The sequence below is a fragment of the Pleurodeles waltl genome, chromosome 7 (assembly GCF_031143425.1).
Source record: "Pleurodeles waltl isolate 20211129_DDA chromosome 7, aPleWal1.hap1.20221129, whole genome shotgun sequence".
NCBI lineage: Eukaryota > Metazoa > Chordata > Amphibia > Caudata > Salamandridae > Pleurodeles > Pleurodeles waltl.
Window position 1 is genome coordinate 951,111,949 of NC_090446.1, and position 25,475 is coordinate 951,137,423.

General features: G+C 47.2%; 1 protein-coding gene across 1 annotated transcript in view; it reads right to left on the minus strand.

Annotated features, from left to right (window-relative positions):
* DNAH17 (dynein axonemal heavy chain 17) overlaps positions 1-25,475 on the minus strand; it is a 7,556,186-nt gene that overhangs the window by 6,346,904 nt on the left and 1,183,807 nt on the right. The window contains exon 9 of the mRNA XM_069201738.1: positions 6,810-7,032. Coding sequence (XP_069057839.1) covers positions 6,810-7,032 — 223 coding nt within the window. The remainder of the gene's footprint in view (positions 1-6,809; positions 7,033-25,475) is intronic.

Here is a 25,475-nt window from a genome sequence, read left to right on the forward strand (position 1 = left end):
GATATGCTGCACTAAAAGCTTCCAACCCTTGCAGGACTGTGTTCACCAACCTCTGAAAAGTGGCAGGTGCATTTTTCAAACCAAAGGGCATTATTATGAATTGATAGTGCCCTCCAATGGTTGAAAATGCAGTCTTGGGTTTAGCATCGTCTGATAACCTAACCTGCGAATACCCTGCAGTTAGATCAAAAGTGCTTAGATACTTGGCAGAAGCCAGTGTATCTATGAGCTCATCTTCCCTGGGTATAGGGTGAGCATCTGTCTTTGTTACTTGATTGAGCCCTCTATAATCTACACAAAACCTCATCTCTCTTTTTCCATCTTTGGTGTGAGGTTCTGGAACAAGCACAACTGGGCTAGCCCAGGGGCTTTCAGAAGGCTCAATCACCCTAAGTCCAACATTTTCTGCACCTCTTGTTTAATGCAGTCCCTGGCATGGTCAGGCTGCATATAAATTTTACTTTTGACAGGCAGCCTGTCTCCAGTATCAATTATATGTTCACACCAGGAAGCAGTACCTGGTACAAGTGAAAAGAGTTCAGAAAACTGACTTAGGAGATTGACACAGTTGCCTTTCTGATCTGCATTAAGACAATCTGCTAAGACCACTCCCTCCACTAAGCCATCAGCTTCAGTGGTGGAAAAGAGATCAGGGAGATGGTAACTCTCTTCTTCCTGCCCCTCATCTGTTGCCATGAGCAGGGTGAGATCAGCCCTGTCATAGTAGGGTTTTAGGCAGTTGACATGAATCACCCTAAGGGGACTCCTGGCAGTGACCAGGTCTACCGAATAGGTAACCTCACCCTTCTTTTCAACAATTAGATGGGGTCCACTCCATTTGTCCTGGAGTGCTCTTGGGGCCACAGGCTCCAATACCCACACCTTCTGTCCTGGGTGGTACTGGGTCAGGACAGCCTTCTGGTCATGCCATTGTTTTTCAGCTCCTGGCTGGCCTGAAGGTTTTTACTGGCCTTTTTCATATCCTCACCCATTCTGGATCTTAGGCCAAGTACATAGTCTACTATGTCCTGTTTAGGAGCTTTTTAAGGTTGTTCCCAACCCTCCTTTACAAGAGCAAGAGGACCTTTCACAGGGTGCCCAAAGAGGAGTTCAAAGGGGCTGAAGCCCACTCTTTTTTGGGGTACCTCCCTGTAAGCAAAAAGGAGGCAAGGTAACAGGACATCCCATCTCCTTCTGAGTTTTTCAGGGAGTCCCATTATCATACCTTTGAGAGTTTTATTAAACCTCTCAACCAGACCATTTGTTTGTGGGTGGTAAGGGGTGGTGAATATGTAGGTTACACCACACTCCTTCCACATTGCGTTTAGGTATGCAGACATGAAGTTGCTACCTCTGTCTGACACCACTTCCTTAGGAAAACCCAACCTGGAAAAGATTCCCAGGAGGGCCTTTGCCACTGCAGGAGCTGTAGTGGTCCTTAAGTGGATGGCTTCAGGATACCTAGTGGCATGGTCTACTACCACAAGGATGAATCTATTGCCTGAAGCTGTTGGAGGGTCAAGGGGGAAAACTATGTCAACCCCTACCCTTTCAAAGGGCACCCCAACCACTGGAAGTGGAATTAAGGGGGTCTTTTGAGTGCCACCAGGCTTGCCACTGGCTTGGCAGGTCACACAAGAGCGACAAAACTCTTTTGTGTCCTCTGACATATGAGGCCAGTGAAACAAGGGTACAAGTCTTTCCCAAGTTTTCGTCTGGCCCAAATGCCCAGCCAAAGGAATGCCATTGGGGTGACAATTCCATGATCCTATACATGTTACATGGCCATGTTCGGAGTTACCATTGTGGCGCTACATATAGGTAGTGACCTATATGTAGTGCACGCGTGTAATGGTGTCCCCGCACGCACAAAGTCCGGGGAATTTGCCTGAACAATGTGGGGGCACCTTGGCTAGTGCCAGGGTGCCCACACACTAGCTTGGCACCTAACCTTCACCAAGTGAGGGTCAGACATATAGGTGACTTATAAGTTACTTATGTGCAGTGAAAAATGGCTGTGAAATAACGTGGACGTTATTTCACTCAGGCTGCAGTGGCAGTGTAAGAATTGTCTGAGCTCCCTATGGGTGGCAAAAGAAATACTGCAGCCCATAGGGATCTCCTGGAACCCAAATACCCTGGGTACCTAGGTACCATATACAAGGGAATTATAAGGGTGTTCCAGTGTGCCAATGAGAATTGGTAAAATTAGTCACTAGCCTGCAGTGACAATTTTAAAAGCAGAGAGAGCATAAACATTGAGGTTCTGGTTAGTAAAGCCTCAGTGATACAGTTAGGCACCACACAGGGAACACATACAGGGCATACATTATGAGCACTGGGGTCCTGCCTGGCAGGATCCCAGTGACACATGGGCAAAACCAAATATACATACAGTGAAAATGGGGGTAACATGCCAGGCAAGATGGTACTTTCCTACATTCAGGGTTGTTAGAATCAGGTTGGTCGTTGACTAGGGTGTAAGGCGTTAGTCAAGCAGCAACCAAAATCATAGGGTAAGGCACAAGCATCCCTAAACTAACCTGTGCTTACTTTCTGGAAGTTTAACACAGAGCAGTCAGGCTTAACTTAGAGGCAATTGTAGGAGGCTGGCCTGGTTTGTAGTAGGTACCTAAGGTACATACATCTTATACAAGGTCCAGTTATTCCTTATTAGTGAAATGTAGGCAGTGTCTAGAAGCCAGGCTGTCTAGAGGATCCACGCAGTCGGTCGCCATTGCAGTTGGTGCCTGCAGAAGCAAGTGACTCCTTCACACCAAAGGAGATTCCTTTACTCTTCTGGTGCAGGCTGAAGACGGGCTGTCCTCAGAGGATGCACGACCAGCAAACAGTTGCAATTGCTGGCAGAAGCTGAAGATACAATGTTGCAGAAGGTATCTTGCTATTTGTTGCAGTTTGCACAGTTCCTAGAGGGTCCAGATGTAGTTTCTTCAGGAGAAGTCAAATTGGAGGATGCAGAGGATTCAGGGGTGCCCTCACACACAGGTACTTTGCACCCTGCTGTGAGGGCTGGAGGGCCTGCTATAGGGATGACTTATAAGCAAACTGGTGCAGTGTAAATAGCAGTGAAAGGGTGCCTGCACCCTTTCCCGCAGGCTGCAATGGCAGTCCTGCAGAAGCCTTTGAATGTGCTCCCTCTGGGTGGTAAAATATATGCTGCAGCCCATAGGGATCCCCTGGAACCACAATGCCCTGGGTAGCTAGGTACCATATACTAGGGACTTAAGAGGGGACATCAGTATGCCAATTGTGGATGAAATACTGTGTTAACAGGATCCTACAACCAATTTCAGAAGGAGAGAGCATAACTACTGGGGTCCTGATCAACAGGATCCCAGTAGACACAGTCAAGCACACTGACATCAGGCAGAAAATGGGAGTAACCATGCCAAGAAAGAGGGAACTTTCCTACAACAATGTATAAAGTAGTTGTTCAAACTCCCCACCAGGTTAAACAAATAGATATTAAGATAATAAATAAAACAAGACCAGAACAACAAAAACCCTATCAGGAGAACTGGAGATAGTGAATTTCAAAGTTTTAATAAAAATATCACTATTGAGGATATCTGGTTGTGCCGGATGGGGGACAAAGTCAAAAGTTCAGGCTGACAGTGATGGAGAGCCAGCCGGCTACAGGAACCCAGTCAGGCCCGGTATACCAAAGTACCTTAAATCATGGTTGCAGAGTGTAGCGCGGATCACCAAAGGTGTGTCAGGTCCCAGATGTGGCGAGGCTGTGGTGCGAGGTCCTGTTTCGTCAATGCCTCGGATCCTCTTGACAGGGCTTGAAATGTAAAGGACATTACTGAGTATGCATTGCGCAGTCGAGGCGATGCGTCGGTTCTGATGAGAGGTGAAACTGCGATGCAAAGTTTTTGCATTGTCGTCAAAGCTGCAGTCGACAGGAGATGTGCAGGATGTGCAGAGCTTGTGCTGAGAAAAGCGGTGTGCAGTGGTGGTTCCAAAGGCAATGTGTTGAACCTAGATGTGGGTTACTGCAGCAATCCAAGTCTGTTATGACGAGTTCAATCCCGCAACAGCAGCAATGCTTCAAATCTACTAGAAGATACAATGCTCAGCAGAGGATATGTCGGGTCTGCTGAGAAAGCACATTAGTCTCGCTTCCAAGGGTCCAAGACTGAGGCAGCACCACTTGGCAGGGCAGACTCACAGATGGAAGGGTCCAGATGCAGAAGCAGGGTGGTTGGAAGTCATTTACGTCCCTGAGACTTCAGATTAGGAGGCCAGCCAGCTAGCCCTTGGAGTCACTCTGGGTTCTAGTGATGCAGGTCCAGTCTAGGCAGGGGAACAGCAGGCAACAGGGCAGGAATCCAGCAAAGCAGCAGTCCAGCATAGTAGCAGTCCTTCAACAGCACAGTAGTCCCTCTTCTTGGAAGAGTATTCACAGGTCCAGAAGTGTACTGAAGTGGCGGTGTCAGAGGTCCAGTACTGATACCCAGTTGGCCCTTTAAAATCGGAGACACTTCAGAGACAGGCCTTTGAAGTGCATAGAGGTCCTGCCCTGACTACAGACTAATTACAGGGGTTATCCAATCCTTTGGCTGCGGACAGGACACAACCTATTCAGGTGTATGTGAGGCTGTGTAAAGCTCCTACCTCCCATCCTCCCAGGAAGGCCCATGAAGTCACACCTAAGCTCCTATTGTGTGTGTCTATCTAGGGGTAGTACACTAAGCCCTGCTGTCACCCGCCCAGGCAAGTGATCAGAGGCAGGCAGCAGTCACCAAGTGGCTAAAGTAAGAAAATGCAGAACTTCTAAAAGTGAGTTTCAGAATTGCCATTTTAAATTGTGATTCCAGAGACACCAAACTTGAAAGGTTTATCTCTTCCAGATTAGGAACTATATTTAACACATGTAGCAAGATAATCCCAATGTCATCCTATAAGAGAGATAGGCCTTTCAGCAGCAAGAAAAGACTTCGAGTACAACTTAAAAGTACATGTCCGGTCTATTAAATACTGTGCACCCTGCCCCCTCGGTTGTTCCAGGCCTACCTTAGGGGTGACTTATACATATGAAAAGGGAAGGTTTAGGCCTGGCAAAAGGGTTATTTTGTAAAACTGCCCACACAGTCTCTGAAATGGTAGGCCTCAGACATGGTTAAGGGGCTACTTAAGTGGTTGGCACAATCAGTGCAGCAGGCCCACAAGTAACATGTAATTTACAGTTGCTGTTCACATGTAGTGCACTTTACTAGGGACATATAAATAAAATAAGCCAATTAGGTGATAAGCAAATATTACCATGTTTTTGAGAGAGAGCACACGCATTTCAGAACTGGTTAGTGGGACATCATCAAAAACGAGTTATGAAAAATGGAGGAGGTAGGCAAAAAGTTGGGGCGAAGACCATTCTAAGGCTGTCAGGTGTAGCAAGAACCTAAAACTCCACCCCACGTGTTAACTTTAAATGTTAGTGTTTAACTACACATGTGAAACATGTGCAGGAGCTTCAATGTAACTCCCTCTAGCCCTAGAAGATTATGAGATCAAAGGAGGCGAGACACTTGCTCCATCGGCACTAAGGAAAACTTTAACAATCTCTTGTAGTCTTTATTGCGCCCATAAACAGGAGGATGCCGCCCCAATGTTCCAGAGGAACTTTGCCACAGGTCCCCTTTACATAGTCATATCGTGTTAGGTGTATACTATCAATCCCTCACACATCAACAGTGGGATATATATTTTCACCTATCTCATTTTTGCGATGGCCACTGGTAATTACTTAAGGCTGCATCCCAGTCCATTGCTTTTTTGCCCATCATGCCACCTCAGATTAAACCCATCCACATGCAAATCAGTCTTGGTCCTTCTCCAGTAGGATCAGTAGAGCCTGATCTTCCAAGCCAGGTTCTTTCAGAACCGGAACACAAGGAACCAAAGACTGATTTCACCCTAGTTGGGGCTCTTCAATTAGATGCAGCTTAGTTCTAGTGGCACAGTGAGCATGGGACCCACTTCTGGGCAACCAGATGCATTTCGAATATCTTAGTGAACTAAACAAAAGTGGTGGGTGGAATGCTTGAATTAATCCAGCCACTGGTAATTACTTGGGGCACAACTCACTTTGGCATTTTTGAATAAGGGCCAGAGTGACATAGGAGGGTGGTGGATCTTCTTCTTTCAAAGATAGGACCATTAGAGATCCAAGGACCAATGCCCTCTACTATAACTTCATTCCCAGTCAATGCAGGCCCAAATCAACCATTACAGGGCTCACAACCTTTGCACCATCTATTTTGAGGTCTGACATTACAGATATTGTAGACCCAGTGATACCAACTCCTTAAAAATATACACAAAATGGGTTTGAGCTTCCGGAGGAATATTTCATTCCCACCTCTTGCTTTGTCTTGTTAATCTATCATTCCATCTTCCATGTAGAGCCTCCATTGCAACACAAGGGACTATTTAACATCTCAAAAGAATACTGAATCTTCCCACATTAAGTTCTTTATTTCATAAATGCTTCAGTACATAAAGCAATCCTTTTTTGATATTCCTTCTCCATGAAGCAGATTTTTGTAAGTTTTAGTCAGAAATGGAGTGCAAGCCACACACACATGTGCACCTATATATTTACACAAAAGATTCAGCTGTTTAAAAAATAAAACAAGCATTTTCAAAGCCATATACCAACAAAGCAAAACATGTTTCACACTTTACTGAATATTACTATAGTATAATCTTAAATTCTAACAAATAGGTAAGACATAAATTGTATATGTATATTGTATACATCAAAGTCAGAAATAGCAACATACGTGGAGCTGCATGTGGACTTCTTCTGGCATCTCTACATCAAAGGTTTTAAGAAGTTCAATTGTTTGTTTCAGAGGCTCAAACATGCTGTCTGTAGCTGACTGTCTCTCTTTAACTTTCATTAGGTTAGCCATCACTTCTGCCAGAGCATCCAGGTCACCTTCCTTCACTGGTTTACTCAAGGCTGCATTAATGGTTTTCATGAACGCTTGTAGCTCACTAATGCTGAAAGAAAAGGAAACCAGTGAAAATATTAGTGAACAGAATGAATACATGTTGATGTTAGTACATTTTATTGCCAAGCGGCTTTGAAGGAGGTGTGTAATCACATTGAAATAAAACACAAATCCTCAAACTGTGAATTGTTTTCATCAACCTTAGAAAAAACACACAACATGATTTTCTATCTGAAAGTACAATATTCCTGAGTTCTGTACACGCTGTCAGAGCTGGACCTGTGTGCCCTAAAGTAGAAGGAAGGTGGAGAAGAAGAGGTACAGGATGGGCTATTTAAAAAGGCCATGTGTTGGATACCTGTTGTAGGAGGCTGGCCTGGTTTGTAGTGGGTATCACAGGTACTTACACCTTATACCAGGTCCAGTTACCCCGTATTAATGAAATGTAATCAGTGTCTAGAAGCCAGGCTATCTAGAGGTAGCTGTAGGAAGAGCAGCCAAGGCTGAACTAGGAGATATGCAAAGCTCTTGCAATACCACTGTAGTCACACAGTACTTATACACAGGAAAGACAATACTCAGTGTTACAAAAATAAAGGTATTTATTTTAGTGACACAATGGCAAAAATACTTTGGAGACTATACTGCCTTAGGAGGTAAGTAAAATACACAATATATACACTAATAACCAAAAGCAAGTGAGTACACAGTAGGAAAACAGTGCAAATAGTGAAAACCACCATAGGTTGTAATGGGCCTAGGGGGAGGTGAGAAAGTAGCCACTTTCTAGCATGATTACCCCCATTTTTCCCTGGTTGTCAGTGTTTGTCGGTGTGTTTTTACTGTGTCACTAGCATCCTGCTAATCAGGACCCCAGTGCTCATAGTTTGTGGCCTACATCCCTGTATGTTTCACTGTTTTGTCAGTATGCTTGACAGTGTCACTGGAGTCCTGCTAATCAAAACTCCAGTGCTTATGCTCTCTCTGGTTCCATATTTGTACACACATACTGGTAACCCAGTATCCCACTCCAAATTGGTATACTGGACCCCCCTTATAAGTCCCTAGTATATGGTACCTAGGAGCCGAGGGCATTGAGGTTCCAGGAGATCCTTATGGGTTGCAGCATTTCTTTTGCTAACCATAAGGAGCTCATACAAACAATTCTTCAGGACTGCCATTGCTGCCTGAGTGAAATAGTCTAGTACTATTTCAGAGCAATTTTCACTGCACCAGGTCACTTATAAGTCACCTATATGTCTAACCTTCAGACCCTGAAGGTTAGGTGCATAGTACCTGTGTGTGAAGGCGCCCCTGCACTAGCAGAGGTGCCCCCACGCCATCCAGGCCTATTTTCCTGGACTTCGTGAGAGCAGGGACGCCATTATAAGTGTGCACTACATATAGGTCAATACATATATGTAGCTTCACAATGGCAACCCCGAATACGGCCATGTAGGGTGTCTAAGAACTGGGAATTGTACCCCCATACTGATTCTAGTATTTGGGGGCCAATTCTATGCACCCTGGGGGCTCCACCATGGACCCCCAGTACTGCCATACCAGCCTTCTGAGGTTTACACTGCAGGCCCAGCTGCTGCCACCTCACAGACAGGCTTCTGCTCTCCTGGGGCTTGAGCAGCTCAATCCCAGGAAGGCAGAACAATGTATTTCCTTTAGGAGAGGGGTGTTACACCCTCTCCCTTTGTAAATAGGTGTTACAGGCATTGTAGGAGTATCCTCCCAGAGCCTCTGGAAATGGATTGAAGGCCACAGATGGTGCCCTCCTTGCATAATCCAGTCTACACTGGTTCAGGGACCCTCAGTCCCTGCTCTGGCACAACACTGGACAAAGGAAAGGGGAGTGACCACTCCCCTGTCCATCACCACCCCATGGGTGGTATCCAGAGTTCCCCCAGAGTGTCCCTGGGTTCTTCCATCTTGTTTTCAGGATGGTCAGGAAACTCTGGGAGCATCTGAGTGGCCGGTGTCAGCAGGTGACGTCAGAGACTCCTCCTGATAGGTCCATACCTGGTTAGGTGACCAATCCCCCTCTGAGGGCTATTTAGGGTCTCCACTGTGGGTGTTTCCTCAGATTTGGATTGCAAGACTCCAGCAGGAATCCTCTGCATCCTTTACTTCATCTTCTACTGACGGATCAACCACTGACTACTCCAGGAACTCTACAAAACTACAACAAAGAAGCAAAGACAATTTCTGCAACCTTGTAACTACAGCTCCTGCCAGCAACTGCAACAGTTTCCAGGTAGTGCATGCTCCAAGGACGGCCTGTCTTCATTCTGCACCAGAGGAACCGAAGGAATCTTAAGTGGAGCGACAGAGTCACTTCCCTGCTTCAGCAGGCACCTCTCTGCAGCGATGACAGGTACTCTGGGTCCCCTTTCCCGATGACGAGCGTAGATCCTGGAACACAAGTGGTGGATTAAAGTGACCCTGATGTAGGAGGCTGGACTGGTTTGTAGTGAGTACCAAGGGGTACTTGCACCTTGCACCAGGCCCAGTTATCCCTTATTAGTGTATAGGGTGTCTAGCAGCTTAGGCTGATAGATAATGGTAGCTTAGCAAAGCAGCTCAGGCTGAACTAGGAGACGTGTGAAGCTACTACAGTACCACTTAGTGTCATATGCACAATATCATAAGAAAACACAATACACAGTTATACTAAAAATAAAGGTACTTTATTTTTATGACAATATGCCAAAGTATCTTAGAGTGTACCCTCAGTGAGAGGATAGGAAATATACACAAGATATATATACACAATAGCAAAAATATGCAGTATAGTCTTAGAAAACAGTGCAAACAATGTATAGTTACAATAGGATGCAATGGGGAAACATAGGGATAGGGGCAACACAAACCATATACTCTAGAAGTGGAATGCGAACCACGAATGGACCCCAAACCTATGTGACCTTGTAGAGGGTCGCTGGGACTATTAGAAAATAGTGAGAGTTAGCAAAATAACCCTCCCCAAGACCCTGAAAAGTGAGTGCAAAGTGCACTAAAGTTCCCCTAAGGACAAAATAGTCGTGTTAGAGGGAGAATGCAAGGAAAACACAAATCAGCAATGCAACAACGATGGATTCCTGTCTGAGGGTACCTGTGGAACAAGGGGACCAAGTCCAAAAGTCACAAGCAGCTCGTAGCTGGGCAGATGCCCAAGAAATGCCAGCGGTTGGTGCAAAGAAGCTCTTACTAGGCTGAAGAACTGTGAATACTGCAGGAACGACAAGGGCTAGAGACTTCCCCTTTGGAGGATGGATCCCCCACGCCTTGGAGAGTCGTGCAGAAGTGTTTTCCCGCCGGATGGACGCCAACAAGCCTTGCTACACGCAAATCGTGCGTTTGGCGTTTTTGGACGCTGCTGGGGCCCAGGAGGGATCAGAAGGTCGCAAATTGGACCTGCCGAGGGAGGGGACGTCGAGCAAGACAAAGAGCCCTCACTGAAGCAGGTAGCACCCGGAGAAGTGCCAGAAACAGGCACTACGAGGATGCGTGAAACGGTGCTCGCCGAAGTTGCACAAAGGAGTCCCACGTCGCCGGAGACCAACTTAGAAAGTCGTGCAATGCAGGTTAGAGTGCCGTGGACCCAGGCTTGGCTGTGCATGAAGGATTTCCGCCGGAAGTGCACAGGGGCCGGAGAAGCTTGCAAAGTCGCGGTTCCCAGCAATGCAGCCCAGCGAGGTGAGGCAAGGACTTACCTCCACCAAACTTGGGCTGAAGAGTCACTGGACTGTGGGGGTCACTTGGACGGTGTCGCTGGATTCGAGGGACCTCGCTCGTCGTGCTGAGAGGAGACCCAAGGGACCGGTAATGCAGCTTTTTGGTGCCTGCGGTTGCAGGGGGAAGATTCCGTCGACCCACGGGAGATTTCTTCGGAGCTTCTGGTGCAGAGAGGAGGCAGACTACCCCCACAGCATGCACAAGCAGGAAAACAGTCGAGAAGGCGGCAGGATCAGCGTTACAGAGTTGCAGTAGTCGTCTTTGCTACTATGTTGCAGGTTTGCAGGCTTCCAGCGCGGTCAGCGGTCGATTCCTTATCAGAAGGTGAAGAGGGAGATGCAGAGGAGCTCGGCTGAGCTCATGCATTCGTTATCTGAAGTTTCCCCAGAGACAGAGACCCTAAATAGCCAGAAAAGAGGGTTTGGCTACCTAGGAGAGAGGAAAGGCTACTAACACCTGAAGGAGCCTATCAGCAGGAGTCTCTGACGTCACCTGGTGGCACTGGCCACTCAGAGCAGTCCAGTGTGCCAGCAGCACCTCTGTTTCCAAGATGGCAGAGGTCTGGAGCACACTGGAGGAGCTCTGGACACCTCCCAGGGGAGGTGCAGGTCAGGGGAGTGGTCACTCCCCTTTCCTTTGTCCAGTTTCGCGCCAGAGCAGGGGCTAAGGGGTCCCTGAACCGGTGTAGACTGGCTTATGCAGAATTGGGCACCTCTGTGCCCAACAAAGCATTTCCAGAGGCTGGGGGAGGCTACTCCTCCCCTGCCTTCACACCATTTTCCAAAGGGAGAGGGTGTCACACCCTCTCTCAGAGGAAGTTCTTTGTTCTGCCATCCTGGGCCAGGCCTGGCTGGACCCCAGGAGGGCAGCTGCCTGTCTGAGGGGTTGGCAGCAGCAGCAGCTGCAGTGAAACCCCAGGAAGGGCAGTCTGGCAGTACCAGGGTCTGTGCTACAGACCACTGGGATCATGGAATTGTACCAACAATGCCAGGATGGCATAGAGGGGGCAATTCCATGATCATAGACATGTTACATGGCCATATTCGGAGTTACCATGGTGAAGCTACATATAGGTAGTGACCTATATGTAGGGCACGCGTGTAATGGTGTCCCCGCACTCACAAAGTTCAGTGAATTGGCTCTGAACAATGTGGGGGCACCTTGGCTAGTGCCAGGGTGCCCTCACACTAAGTAACTTTGCACCTAACCTTTACCAGGTAAAGGTTAGACATATAGGTGACTTATAAGTTACTTAAGTGCAGTGTAAAATGGCTGTGAAATAACGTGGACGTTATTTCACTCAGGCTGCAGTGGCAGGCCTGTGTAAGAATTGTCAGAGCTCCCTATGGGTGGCAAAAGAAATGCTGCAGCCCATAGGGATCTCCTGGAACCCCAATACCCTGGGTACCTCAGTACCATATACTATGGAATTATAAGGGTGTTCCAGTAAGCCAATGTAAATTGGTAAAAATGGTCACTAGCCTGTTAGTGACAATTTGAAAGTAATGAGAGAGCATAACCACTGAGGTTCTGGTTAGCAGAGCCTCAGTGAGACAGTTAGGCACCACACAGGGAACATATACATGCACACCTATGAGCACTGGGGCCCTGTGTGACAGGGTCCCAGTGACACATACATATAGGCCACAAACCTATGAGCACTGGGGTCCTGACTAGCAGGATCCCAGTGACACATAACAACCATACTGAAAACATGGTGTTTTCACTATGAGCACTGAGGCCTGGCTATCAGGATCCCAGTGAGACAGTGAAAACAGTGACAAACACCCTGACATACACTCACAAACAGGCCAAAAGTGGGGGTAACAAGGCTAGAAAGAGGCTACCTTCTCACACAACCCCCCCCCAAACGAAGGACAATAAGGCTAACCTTGGCCAGTTAAGACTTTATTGTCTAAGTGGTGATAAGTAGAGAGTAGCTCTGCAATAGACTGGTTACTCCCTTTATCATCCACTATATGGTTACTTCCCTGTGGGGATGTAAACCACCCTGTTTGAAGTTTTTTAGCTAAGCAACAATGTGAAGATGTATTTTCAGAGTTTCTATCAGTAAGTTTTAGTTTAGAGCAGTGGGAATTGTCCACTGAACCTATTTGTAGTGATGGAAATGCCAGACAGGGATGCTGTCTCAGAAAAGCCATAGCTGGGCAAAAACTTTGTCCATCTGGCTGGAAGAGAGAACAGGGATGCTGTTTCTCTTGAGTTGGAGCAGGGCAGGGATGCTGTCCTATGAGCTCCACACTAGGGCAGGGATGCTGTCCTAAGTGTTGTGAGGTAGTGCAGGGTTTCTGCACTAAAGTTTCTCTGGGAGGGTTGGAGGGATGCTCCATGTTAACTAAAATGGTGCTGTTTTTCTCACCAATGTTAGTTATCCCACAGAGAGGTACTTCCACCTCAGGGAGTCCAGCTTTGCCAGCTGATGATTCCCTTGGAACAGGTGCCACCCCAGGAGAGGTTTCTCCCACCACAGGAATAGTATCCTGAATGGTAGAGTGGTTAGGGGATACTCTGATACCCTTTTTACCTGTTGATGGAGAGGGATCCTGAGTTTTCAGGCCTTCTCTCCTTTGCTTTTTCATTTCACTTGAAATGAGAGGGAACAATTCCTCAGGGATGCCCAGCATGGCTGCATGGGCATAAAACTCTACATCAGCCCAACCTGAGGCCTCTAGGTCATTACCTAAGAGACAGTCTACAGGTAAGCTAGGTGATACCACCACCTGCTTAGGGCCAGTAACTCCACCCCAACTAAACTGAATTATAGCTAAGGGAAGAAACTTAGTGGAGTTATGGACATCAATAATCTTATACTGTTGTCCAATGATGTGTTGTTCAGGAGGCACTAGGTTTTCAGTCACCAAAGTGAAACTGGCACCTGTGTCCCTGTAGGCCAAGGCCTCAACACCATTTATTGAAACTGTCTGCCTGTACTTATCCATTGTAAGGGGACAAGCAGCCAGTGTGGCAAGGCCAATGCCACTAGGTGTGACAGAAACTGTCTTGGGACTGATGACATCAGTTTCCACTATGGACACATAAGTGAACCCAACTACACCCTTTGCTTGACTGTTGCCAGCAGTCCCACCACTAGTACCACTACTGCTAGGGGCACTAGAGCTTGATGTATTAGTGGTGGTAGGCTCAGGGGGTTTACCTGGACAGGACTTATCCCCTGGCCTATGGCCTCTGTTTTTACACACAAAGCACCAAGGCTTTTTAATGTGTGCAGGTTGGGAAGAAGAGGAAGAATTTGTTTTATCCCCACCCTCTGAAGAGTGTTTAAGATTTGAAGTGGGATCTTTGGTTTTACCCTTATCCCCATGCTTATCTTGAGATTTTTCACCATCTTTCTTCTTATTGCCGTCTTTGTCACCCCCTGTATGAACTTTTCTGTTCACCCTTGTTCTGACCCATTTGTCTGCCTTCTTTCCCAATTCTTGGGGAGAGGTCAGATCAGAGTCTACCAGGTACTGGTGCAACAAATCAGACACACAATTATTAAGAATATGCTCTCTCAGGATCAAGTTATACAGGCTGTCATAATCAGTAACTTTACTGCCATGTAACCACCCCTCCAAGGCCTTCACTGCCTGGTCAATGAAATCAACCCAGTCTTGTGAAGACTCCTTTTTGGTATCTCTGAACTTTATCCTGTACTGTTCAGTGGTTAAGCCATAACCATCCAGGAGTGCATTCTTAAGAACTTGGAAATTATTGGCATCATTTTCTTTCACGTTAAGGAGCCTATCCCTACCTTTTCCACTAAATGATAGCCATAGGATAGCAGCCCACTGCTTTTGAGGGACATCCTGTACAGCACAGGCCCTCTCAAGTGCAGCAAACCACTTGTTAATGTCATCCCCCTCCTTATAAGGGGGAACTATCTTGTGCAGATTCCTGGAATCATGCTCTTTTGCAGGATGACTATGGGGAATACTGCTGCTGCCACCATGGGTATCTAAACCCAACTTCTGTCTTTCCTTCTCTAATTCTAAAGACTGTCTATCCAAATCCAGCTGTTGCTTCTTGAGCTTCAGTCTGGTTTGTTCCACTCTCAATCTATTGAGCTCCCTTTCTAACAATCTGTCATCAGGGTGGGTGGGAGGTTCATTTCTAGATACAGAGGTATGATGGGAATGAACAGAAGGAGACCTGTCCCTTACAGAGGGCACCCTAACAGCTTGGCTACCAGTATAATGTGAGAGCACACCATCAGTATGGTGTGATTCAACCTCTGTACCAACTATGCTAGACTGTCTAGTAATGGGCAGGCTGAGAAGTTTCTTTCCTGAACCTTTTCCTGGGGGAGTCCCTGGATCAGATTGAGAACCATTAGCTACTTTTTCTACAGATTGGGCACTTATGGCCTTATCCTGTACTCTAAGCATATTAATTAACAGTTCTAAGGAAGGATTCTTCCCTACACTCAAACCTCTCTCTATGCAGAGACTCCTTGCTCCTTTCCAGCTAAGGTGATCATATGCAAGTTTGGACAGTTCAACTTTTTGGCCTGTGCCAGACATTTTTTAGAGAGAGTTAAAGTGATAGACAAAGAGAAAAAAGTTTTCAGAACTTTTTGGAAAGACAGAAAAAAACTTTTTAAACTTTTAAGAACTTTTTGAAAGTTTAGAAGTACTTTTCAGCACTTAGAAAAGAGTGAAAAGAGGAAATGCAAAACTTTTTGGCTATGTGTATATACACTGACCTTGTTTTGTATATTTTTCTCCTATGAAAAGTACAATGACAAGAGTGGTAAGTAGTCTCAAAGCACTTATCCCACCGCTGCACAACCAATGTAGGAGGCTGGACTGGTTTGTAGTGAGTACCAAGGGGTACTTGCACCTTGCACCAGGCCCAGTTATCCCTTATTAGTGTATAGGGTGTCTAGCAGCTTAGGCTGATAGATAATGGTAGCTTAGCAAAGCAGCTCAGGCTGAACTAGGAGACGTGTGAAGCTACTACAGTACCACTTAGTGTCATATGCACAATATCATAAGAAAACACAATACACAGTTATACTAAAAATAAAGGTACTTTATTTTTATGACAATATGCCAAAGTATCTTAGAGTGTACCCTCAGTGAGAGGATAGGAAATATACACAAGATATATATACACAATAGCAAAAATATGCAGTATAGTCTTAGAAAACAGTGCAAACAATGTATAGTTACAATAGGATGCAATGGGGAAACATAGGGATAGGGGCAACACAAACCATATACTCTAGAAGTGGAATGCGAACCACGAATGGACCCCAAACCTATGTGACCTTGTAGAGGGTCGCTGGGACTATTAGAAAATAGTGAGAGTTAGCAAAATAACCCTCCCCAAGACCCTGAAAAGTGAGTGCAAAGTGCACTAAAGTTCCCCTAAGGACAAAATAGTCGTGTTAGAGGGAGAATGCAAGGAAAACACAAATCAGCAATGCAACAACGATGGATTTCTGTCTGAGGGTACCTGTGGAACAAGGGGACCAAGTCCAAAAGTCACAAGCAGCTCGTAGCTGGGCAGATGCCCAAGAAATGCCAGCGGTTGGTGCAAAGAAGCTCTTACTAGGCTGAAGAACTGTGAATACTGCAGGAACGACAAGGGCTAGAGACTTCCCCTTTGGAGGATGGATCCCCCACGCCTTGTAGAGTCGTGCAGAAGTGTTTTCCCGCCGGATGGACGCCAACAAGCCTTGCTACACGCAAATCGTGCGTTTGGCGTTTTTGGACGCTGCTGGGGCCCAGGAGGGATCAGAAGGTCGCAAATTGGACCTGCCGAGGGAGGGGACGTCGAGCAAGACAAAGAGCCCTCACTGAAGCAGGTAGCACCCGGAGAAGTGCCAGAAACAGGCACTACGAGGATGCGTGAAACGGTGCTCGCCGAAGTTGCACAAAGGAGTCCCACGTCGCCGGAGACCAACTTAGAAAGTCGTGCAATGCAGGTTAGAGTGCCGTGGACCCAGGCTTGGCTGTGCACGAAGGATTTCCGCCGGAAGTGCACAGGGGCCGGAGAAGCTTGCAAAGTCGCGGTTCCCAGCAATGCAGCCCAGCGAGGTGAGGCAAGGACTTACCTCCACCAAACTTGGGCTGAAGAGTCACTGGACTGTGGGGGTCACTTGGACGGTGTCGCTGGATTCGAGGGACCTCGCTCGTCATGCTGAGAGGAGACCCAAGGGACCGGTAATGCAGCTTTTTGGTGCCTGCGGTTGCAGGGGGAAGATTCCGTCGACCCACGGGAGATTTCTTCGGAGCTTCTGGTGCAGAGAGGAGGCAGACTACCCCCACAGCATGCACAAGCAGGAAAACAGTCGAGAAGGCGGCAGGATCAGCGTTACAGAGTTGCAGTAGTCGTCTTTGCTACTATGTTGCAGGTTTGCAGGCTTCCAGCGCGGTCAGCGGTCGATTCCTTATCAGAAGGTGAAGAGGGAGATGCAGAGGAACTCGGCTGAGCTCATGCATTCGTTATCTGAAGTTTCCCCAGAGACAGAGACCCTAAATAGCCAGAAAAGAGGGTTTGGCTACCTAGGAGAGAGGAAAGGCTACTAACACCTGAAGGAGCCTATCAGCAGGAGTCTCTGACGTCACCTGGTGGCACTGGCCACTCAGAGCAGTCCAGTGTGCCAGCAGCACCTCTGTTTCCAAGATGGCAGAGGTCTGGAGCACACTGGAGGAGCTCTGGACACCTCCCAGGGGAGGTGCAGGTCAGGGGAGTGGTCACTCCCCTTTCCTTTGTCCAGTTTCGCGCCAGAGCAGGGGCTAAGGGGTCCCTGAACCGGTGTAGACTGGCTTATGCAGAATTGGGCACCTCTGTGCCCAACAAAGCATTTCCAGAGGCTGGGGGAGGCTACTCCTCCCCTGCCTTCACACCATTTTCCAAAGGGAGAGGGTGTCACACCCTCTCTCAGAGGAAGTTCTTTGTTCTGCCATCCTGGGCCAGGCCTGGCTGGACCCCAGGAGGGCAGCTGCCTGTCTGAGGGGTTGGCAGCAGCAGCAGCTGCAGTGAAACCCCAGGAAGGGCAGTCTGGCAGTACCAGGGTCTGTGCTACAGACCACTGGGATCATGGAATTGTACCAACAATGCCAGGATGGCATAGAGGGGGCAATTCCATGATCATAGACATGTTACATGGCCATATTCGGAGTTACCATGGTGAAGCTACATATAGGTAGTGACCTATATGTAGGGCACGCGTGTAATGGTGTCCCCACACTCACAAAGTTCAGTGAATTGGCTCTGAACAATGTGGGGGCACCTTGGCTAGTGCCAGGGTGCCCTCACACTAAGTAACTTTGCACCTAACCTTTACCAGGTAAAGGTTAGACATATAGGTGACTTATAAGTTACTTAAGTGCAGTGTAAAATGGCTGTGAAATAACGTGGACGTTATTTCACTCAGGCTGCAGTGGCAGGCCTGTGTAAGAATTGTCAGAGCTCCCTATGGGTGGCAAAAGAAATGCTGCAGCCCATAGGGATCTCCTGGAACCCCAATACCCTGGGTACCTCAGTACCATATACTATGGAATTATAAGGGTGTTCCAGTAAGCCAATGTAAATTGGTAAAAATGGTCACTAGCCTGTTAGTGACAATTTGAAAGTAATGAGAGAGCATAACCACTGAGGTTCTGGTTAGCAGAGCCTCAGTGAGACAGTTAGGCACCACACAGGGAACATATACATGCACACCTATGAGCACTGGGGCCCTGTGTGACAGGGTCCCAGTGACACATACATATAGGCCACAAACCTATGAGCACTGGGGTCCTGACTAGCAGGATCCCAGTGACACATAACAACCATACTGAAAACATGGTGTTTTCACTATGAGCACTGAGGCCTGGCTATCAGGATCCCAGTGAGACAGTGAAAACAGTGACAAACACCCTGACATACACTCACAAACAGGCCAAAAGTGGGGGTAACAAGGCTAGAAAGAGGCTACCTTCTCACACCTGACTATCCGAAGGTCCAGCTGTCCACATTTGGTGGAGGTAAGAGCTTGCCTCCCCATGCCAGACAGTACCCCTCCCTGTGCACCATGTTTGTTTTACTGCGCCTAGGGCTTCTGTGTGCTTTTCCAAGAATTATTTTCTGCACAGCCTAGCCAAGGTCTCCAGCACTCTATCCTGCGATGCTCAGCTCCCTGAGTTGTTCTCCGGCGGCTGGTATCCCTTTGTGTAGTGCTGCGACAACCGCCATTTGCTACTCCTTTATCCCCATGCTGTGGGACTCCTGTAAGAGCTGCCTGGTCTTCTGAGGGCTCTCAGAGTTGCTGAGACCCTCCTCTGTCTCCCCCTCCTAGGTAGACTCGACCTGGTCCTTCATGGGCCCAGGCAGCGTCATTTTTTGCGAAAGACGAGCTTTGCATTTACCAAGGCTTGTTGGCGGAATCCAGAGACGCAAATCAGACTGCATGCATCCATTCGGCGTGGGACATCATCTGCACCAACCAGGAACCCACATCTATCTTCTTTGGTGCAATACTGACTGTCTTCTCACTGGTGGTTCTCCTTTTGCACCTTCATCCGGGTTAGCAGGGGCTCCTGTTCTCCCTGGACTCTTCAGTGCTTCTTGGACTTGGTCCCCTTCTTCCACAGGTCTTTAGGCCCAGGAATCCATCGTTGGTGTCTTGTGTTCTCTTCTGGTTATTGCACTGTCTTCTATAACAACTTTTAGTGTGTTTTAGGAAACCTGTTGTGTTTTAGTCCTGCTTTCCTGGGCTCTGGGGTGGGGTACTTTACTTACCTTAGGTGTTCACTTACACTCCCAGCGCCCCTCTACATACTACACTTGCCTAGGTGGGAAACCGAATTTCGCATTCCACTATTTTAGTATATGGTTTTTGTTCTCCCTAGGCCCATTGCAACCTATGGTGATTTTCACTATATTCTGACTGTTTACCTACCGGTTTTTGGTTACTAGTGTATATATTGTGTAATTTACTTACGCCCTAAGGGAGTATAGTCTCCAAATTATTTTTGGCATTGGGTCACTAAAATTAAGCACCTTTATTTTTGGTAACACTGAGTGTTGTCTTTCATGTGTGTGAGTACAGTGTGACTACAGTAGTATTGCAAGAGCTTTGCATGTCTCCTACTTCAGCCTTGGCTTCTCTGCCTAGAGCTACCTCTAGACAGTCTGGCTTCTAGCCACTGACTATATTTCACTAATAAGGGATAACTGGACCTGGTATAAGGTGTAAGTACCTTATATACCCACTACAAACCAGGCCAGCCTCCTACATTGGTGGTGCAGGGGTGGGATATGTACTTGCAATTGCCTTATCACTCTGTCACTGGTGATTTCCACAGGAAAGTATACTCTGTGCTTTGGGCTATACATAAGTATACCTAGTAAATGCACTCTAATTCTAAAAGTTAGCTAAAGAAGGTCTTTTTCTTCCTTAAAAACTTTACTCTAACTCTTCTATCACTATGCCTTCCTCTGAGGCCACCCCTAGAGTTCTCAAAACTACTTATGAGAACTTAAACTTTAAAAGTTTGAGGGGGCTTTGCTTAGAGAGACGCCTAGGGACTGGGAAGAACCCAAACAAATATTTCCTTTTCAACCTCCTTCTCCAGGATGACCAAGAACAGTCAGGTCACCAGGTAGGAAAGGGGCTGGAGAGAGATTCTGACCAGGTAGATTCGGTAGAGGGTCCTGAAGATGCAGGGGAGGGTCCTTTCCACTAATAGACCATCTAGTGTAGCTGGTAGTGGGAGGGGGGTCACACACAAGTAGAGCTCCCTTCACACCTAGAGGCCAGGTCACTAGGATTACACATGTTAGGGAAAGACCCACTTCTGCTCATTCCTATATCACCTTGGTATCAGAAGGGTCTCACACATCCAATCCTCAGGATAACTCCCTAGATAGGTGTGAGAAAGTAGCCTCTTTCTAGCATGGTTAACCCCAACTTTGACCTGTTTGTGAGTGTGTGTCAGTGTGATTTAACTGTGTCACTGGGATCCTGCTAGCCAGGACCCCAGTGCTCATAGACAAAAACCTATATGTCAGTGTGTTTTGCCTGTCTCACTGAGATCCTGCTAGCCAGGACCCCCGTGCTCATAATTTATGGCCTAATGTGTATGCCTGTGTAGTGCCTAACTGTGTCACTGAGGCGCTGCTAATCAGAACCTCAGTGCTTATGCTCTCTCTGCTTTTAAATTTGTTACTGTAGGCCAGTGACTTCATTTACCAATTTCAATTGGCATACAGGACCCCCCTTATAAGTCCCTAGTATATGGTACCTAGGTACCCAGGGCATTGGGGTTCCAGGAGATCCATATGGGCTGCAGCATTTCTTTTGCCACCTATGGGGAACTCAGACAAACCCTTACGCAGGACTGCCATTGCAGCTTGCGTGAAGTAACACACCAGTTATTTCACAGCCATTTTCACTGCACTTAAGTAAATTATAAGTCACCTCTATGTCTATCCTTCAATTGCTGAAGGTTGGGTGCAAAGTTACTAAGTGTGAGGGTACCCCTGCACTAGCAAAGGTGCCCCACATAGTTCAGGGCCATTTCCACGGACTTTGTGAGTGTGGGGATGCCATTACACGCATGCACTACATATAGGTCAATACCTATATGTAGCTTCACAATGGTAACTCAGAATATGGCCATGTAACATGTCTAAGATCATGGAATTGTCCCCCCCAATGCCATTCTGGCATTGGGGAGACAATTCCATGCATCCTGGGGGCTCCACCATGGACCCCCAGTACTGCCAAACCAGCTCTCTGAGGCTTGCACTGCAGCTACAGCTGCTGCCACCTCACAGGGTTCTGCCCTCCTGGGGTCTGGGCAGCCCAGTCCCAGGAAGACAGAACAAAGCATTTTCTCTGAGAGCAGGGTGTTACACCCTCTCCCTTTGGAAACAGGTGTTCCAGGCTGGGGAGGGGTAGCCTCCTCCAGCCTCTAAAAATCCTTTGAAGGGCACAGATGGTGCCCTCCTTGCATAAACCAGTGTATACCGGTTCAGGGACCCCTTCTCCCCTGCTCTGGCGGGAAACTGGACACAGGAAAGGGTTGGTGCCCTGAGCTTCTCTAGGGTGTCCCATACTTCAGCCATCTTGCTTTGCAAGGTGTGGGGGCACTCTGGAGGGCTCTGAGTGGCCAGTGCCAGCAGGTGATGTCAGAGACCCCTCCTGATAGGTCCATACCTGATAAGGTAGCCAATCCCCCTCTCAGGGCTATTTAGGGTCTCTCCTGTGGGTTCTCTTCAGATTCTGCTTGCAAGTTTCCTTCAGGAATCCGCTGCAACAACTTCAGACTCTTCTGACCTCGGATCAACCTCAGCCTGCTCCAAGAAACGCTGTAACTGCAACAAAGTGTCTTCAAGAGACACTTTTCTTCAAAAGCCCTTGCCTTCCCCAAGAGCGACGGTACTGCTGTGTACTGCATCTTCTTCGCCTCCTGAGGCCTCTGTGCACTCTTTGCTAAATTCTTTCATGCACAGCCTGGCACAGGTCCCCAGCACTCCATCCTGCGATGCTCAACTCACTGAGTTGTTCTTCAGCGGCGTGGGACCTTCTTTTGTTGTGCTGCATCAGCCCCATTTTGCACCTCCTTTGAACCTGGCTCCTGCGACTCCTGGGGGTGCTGGCTGGCATGCTGAGGGCTCTCTTAAGTGCTGAGAGCCCCCTCTTCCTCCTCACACAGAGTTGATGCCCCCAGGTCCCTCTTGGGTCCATCCAGGCTTGTTGGCGACTTCCAAAATGTAATCTCATATGCAACGATCTTCACGCCGAGGGACATCTTTTGCATCATGCAGCAACCTACTGGCATCTTCCTAGGGTGCATTTCTGTAGTCTTCAACTAACCAGGGACTCTTCTTTAGCACCCTCTTCTGGGTTGGCAGGGGCTCCTGTCCTTCCTGGAACTTCTTTTGACTTCTGGACTTGGTCCCCTTCCTTTGCAGGTCTTCAGGTCCAATAAACCAGCAGTTGTTCTTTGCATACTTGGTTGGCTGCTGCAAAATCCCAAAAACGAGGTTTGGTGTGTCCTAAGGAAACTTGCAGTACTTTACTCCTGCTTTTCTAGGCTCTGGGCTTGGGTAATTTACTTACCTTTACTGTATTCTTACTCTCCAAGCGAATCTGCGCACACTACACTTGTCTAGGGGGGAATTCGTGATTCACATTCCACTTTTTTAGTACATGGTTTTTGCATTCCCCTAGACCTATTTTCTCCCATTGCATTCTATAGGATTTCCTACTGTTTGCATTGTTCTATGACTATTTACATGTCTAATTTTGGTGTCTAGTATATATATTGGATATAATATTTACCTCCAGAAGAATTATTGTCTCTAAGATATTTTTGGTACCGTGTCACCCATATAAATACCTTTATCTTTGGAAACACGGAGTATTGTCTTTACTTTTTTTTAAGTACTGTGTAACTATAAGTGGTATTGCATGAGCTTTGCATGTCTCCTAGTTCAGACTAAGCTGCTCTGCTATAGCTACCTCTATCTGCCTAAGCTGCTAGAGCACTACTACAGTTCACTAATATGGGATAACTGGAGCTGGTATAAGGTGTAAGTACCCAAGGTACCCACTACAAACCAGGTCAGCCTCCTACAAAAGGGAACTCAGAAAGCTGAGAGGCTAGACTGAGGCTGAAACAGCAACAGCTGGCCCTAGATAGGGAAGCCTTAGCTGTAGTAAGGGAAAGAAAGGGGTTGGGGTTAGTTCCCCATGGTGGTAGCAGCATTGAAAGTTTTACAAGTTATGAGGTCAGGGAGGACAACATAAACTAAAGAAACTTACACAAGATTGTTCCCCCATACAAGGTGGGGAACTATATCCAAAATTGGTTTGCTGCACTTGAGAGGGCCTGTAAGGTTCAAAGGGTACCTCAAAAGCAGTGGGCTGCTATACTTTGGTTGTCCTTCTCTGACAAAAGGGAGGGACAGAATCCTCACTGTTAGGGAGGAGGAATCAGACAACTACAATATTCTCAATATGCACTCATTGATGGTTTTGGGCTCACTACAGAGCAATACAGAATTAACTTCAGGGAAACAAAGATTGTTCACACGATTGGGTTGACTTTGTGGACTGTTCTGTCAAAGCTTTAGAAGGTTGATTACATGACAGTAAAGTGTCTGATTACCAGGGTCTGTATAATCTGATTTTGAGAGAGCATATGCTGAATAGTTGTGTGTCTGATGTGTTACACCAGTATCTTGTGGGCTCAGATCTGATCTCTCCCCAAGAATTGGGAAAAGCGGCAGACAAATGGGTCAGAACAAGAGTGAACAGAAAAGCTCATACATGTGATGACAAAGAAAAGAAGAAAGCGAGGTTGAAACAACTCAGGATAAGCCTGAGGATAATAATAAACATAAAGATCCTTCATCAGGTCCACATCACTCCTCTGGGGGTGGGGATAAATCATCTTCCTCTTCTTCACACTCTACACACAATAAAAAGCCCTGGTGCTATGTGTGCAGAGGTAAAGGCCATAGGTCAGGGGATAAGTCCTGCCCTCGTAAAGCCCCTGAGCTTACCATCACTAATACATCCCCTTCAAACTCTAGTGCCCCTAGCAGTAGCAGTAATAGTGGTGAGACTACTGGCAACAGTCACACTAAAGGTGTAGTTGGGTTCACTTTTGGGACCATAATAGAAATTGGAGTAGACAGTCCCAAGACAGTTTCTGTCACACATGGTGGCATTGGCCTTGCCGCCCTGGCTGCTTGTCTCCTTAACATGGATAAGTACAGGCAGTCAATCTTAATAAAGGGTGTTGAGGCCCTGGCCCACAGGGACACATGTGCCAGTATCATTTTGGTGACTGAAAACTTGGTGTCACCTGCACAGCACCTCCTTGGACAGAAGTACCAGAATACTGATGTTAATAACTCCACTCAGTCTCTCCCCTTAACTGTAGTGCAACTTATTTGGGGTTGAGTTACTGGCCCAAAGCAAGTGGTGGTATCACCTAGCTTACCTGTAGATTGTCTCTTAGGGAATGACCTACAGGGCTCAGGTTGGGCTGAAGTAGAGTTTAGGGCCCATGTATCCATGCTAGGTATCCCTGAGGTATTGCTTCTTCTCATTTCAAGTGAAATGAAAAAGCAACATAGAGAAGGAGCCCTCAAGCCTCAGGATCCTCCTCACTCTACAGGTAAAAAGGGTATCAAAGTAACCCTTTCCCACCCTGCCACATAGGATACTATTCCTGTGGTAGGAGAGACCTCTCCTGGGGTGGAACCTGTACCAAGGGAGGCCATAGCTGCTACAGCTGAACTCCCAGAGGTAAAGTCCCTCTATGTGGAACTACTAAACCAGATAGGCAAAACTGCACTGTTGTAATAAATTTGGAGCAACCCTCCAGCCCTTCCAGCGAAACTTTAGTGCAGCAGCCCTGCACTACCTCTAAACACATAGGACAGCAGTCATGTTTTTGTGTGGATCCTATAGGACAGCAGCCCTGTCCTGCTCCAACCCAAGAGAACCAGCAACCCTGTTCTCTCTTTCAGCCTTATGGACACATTTTTTCCCCAGCTATGGACTTAATGAGACAGCATCCCTGTCTAGCATTCCCATCCTTAAGACAGCAACTCTGTCTTGACATAGGATCAGTGGAACAATCCCACTGCCCCACTTCAAGCCTTTCAAATAGAGAAACCTTGAGTACACATTTGCACTGTTTTCTAGGTAAAAATCTCCAAACAGGGCAGTTTACCTCCCCACAGCGAAGTAACCATACAGTGGATGTT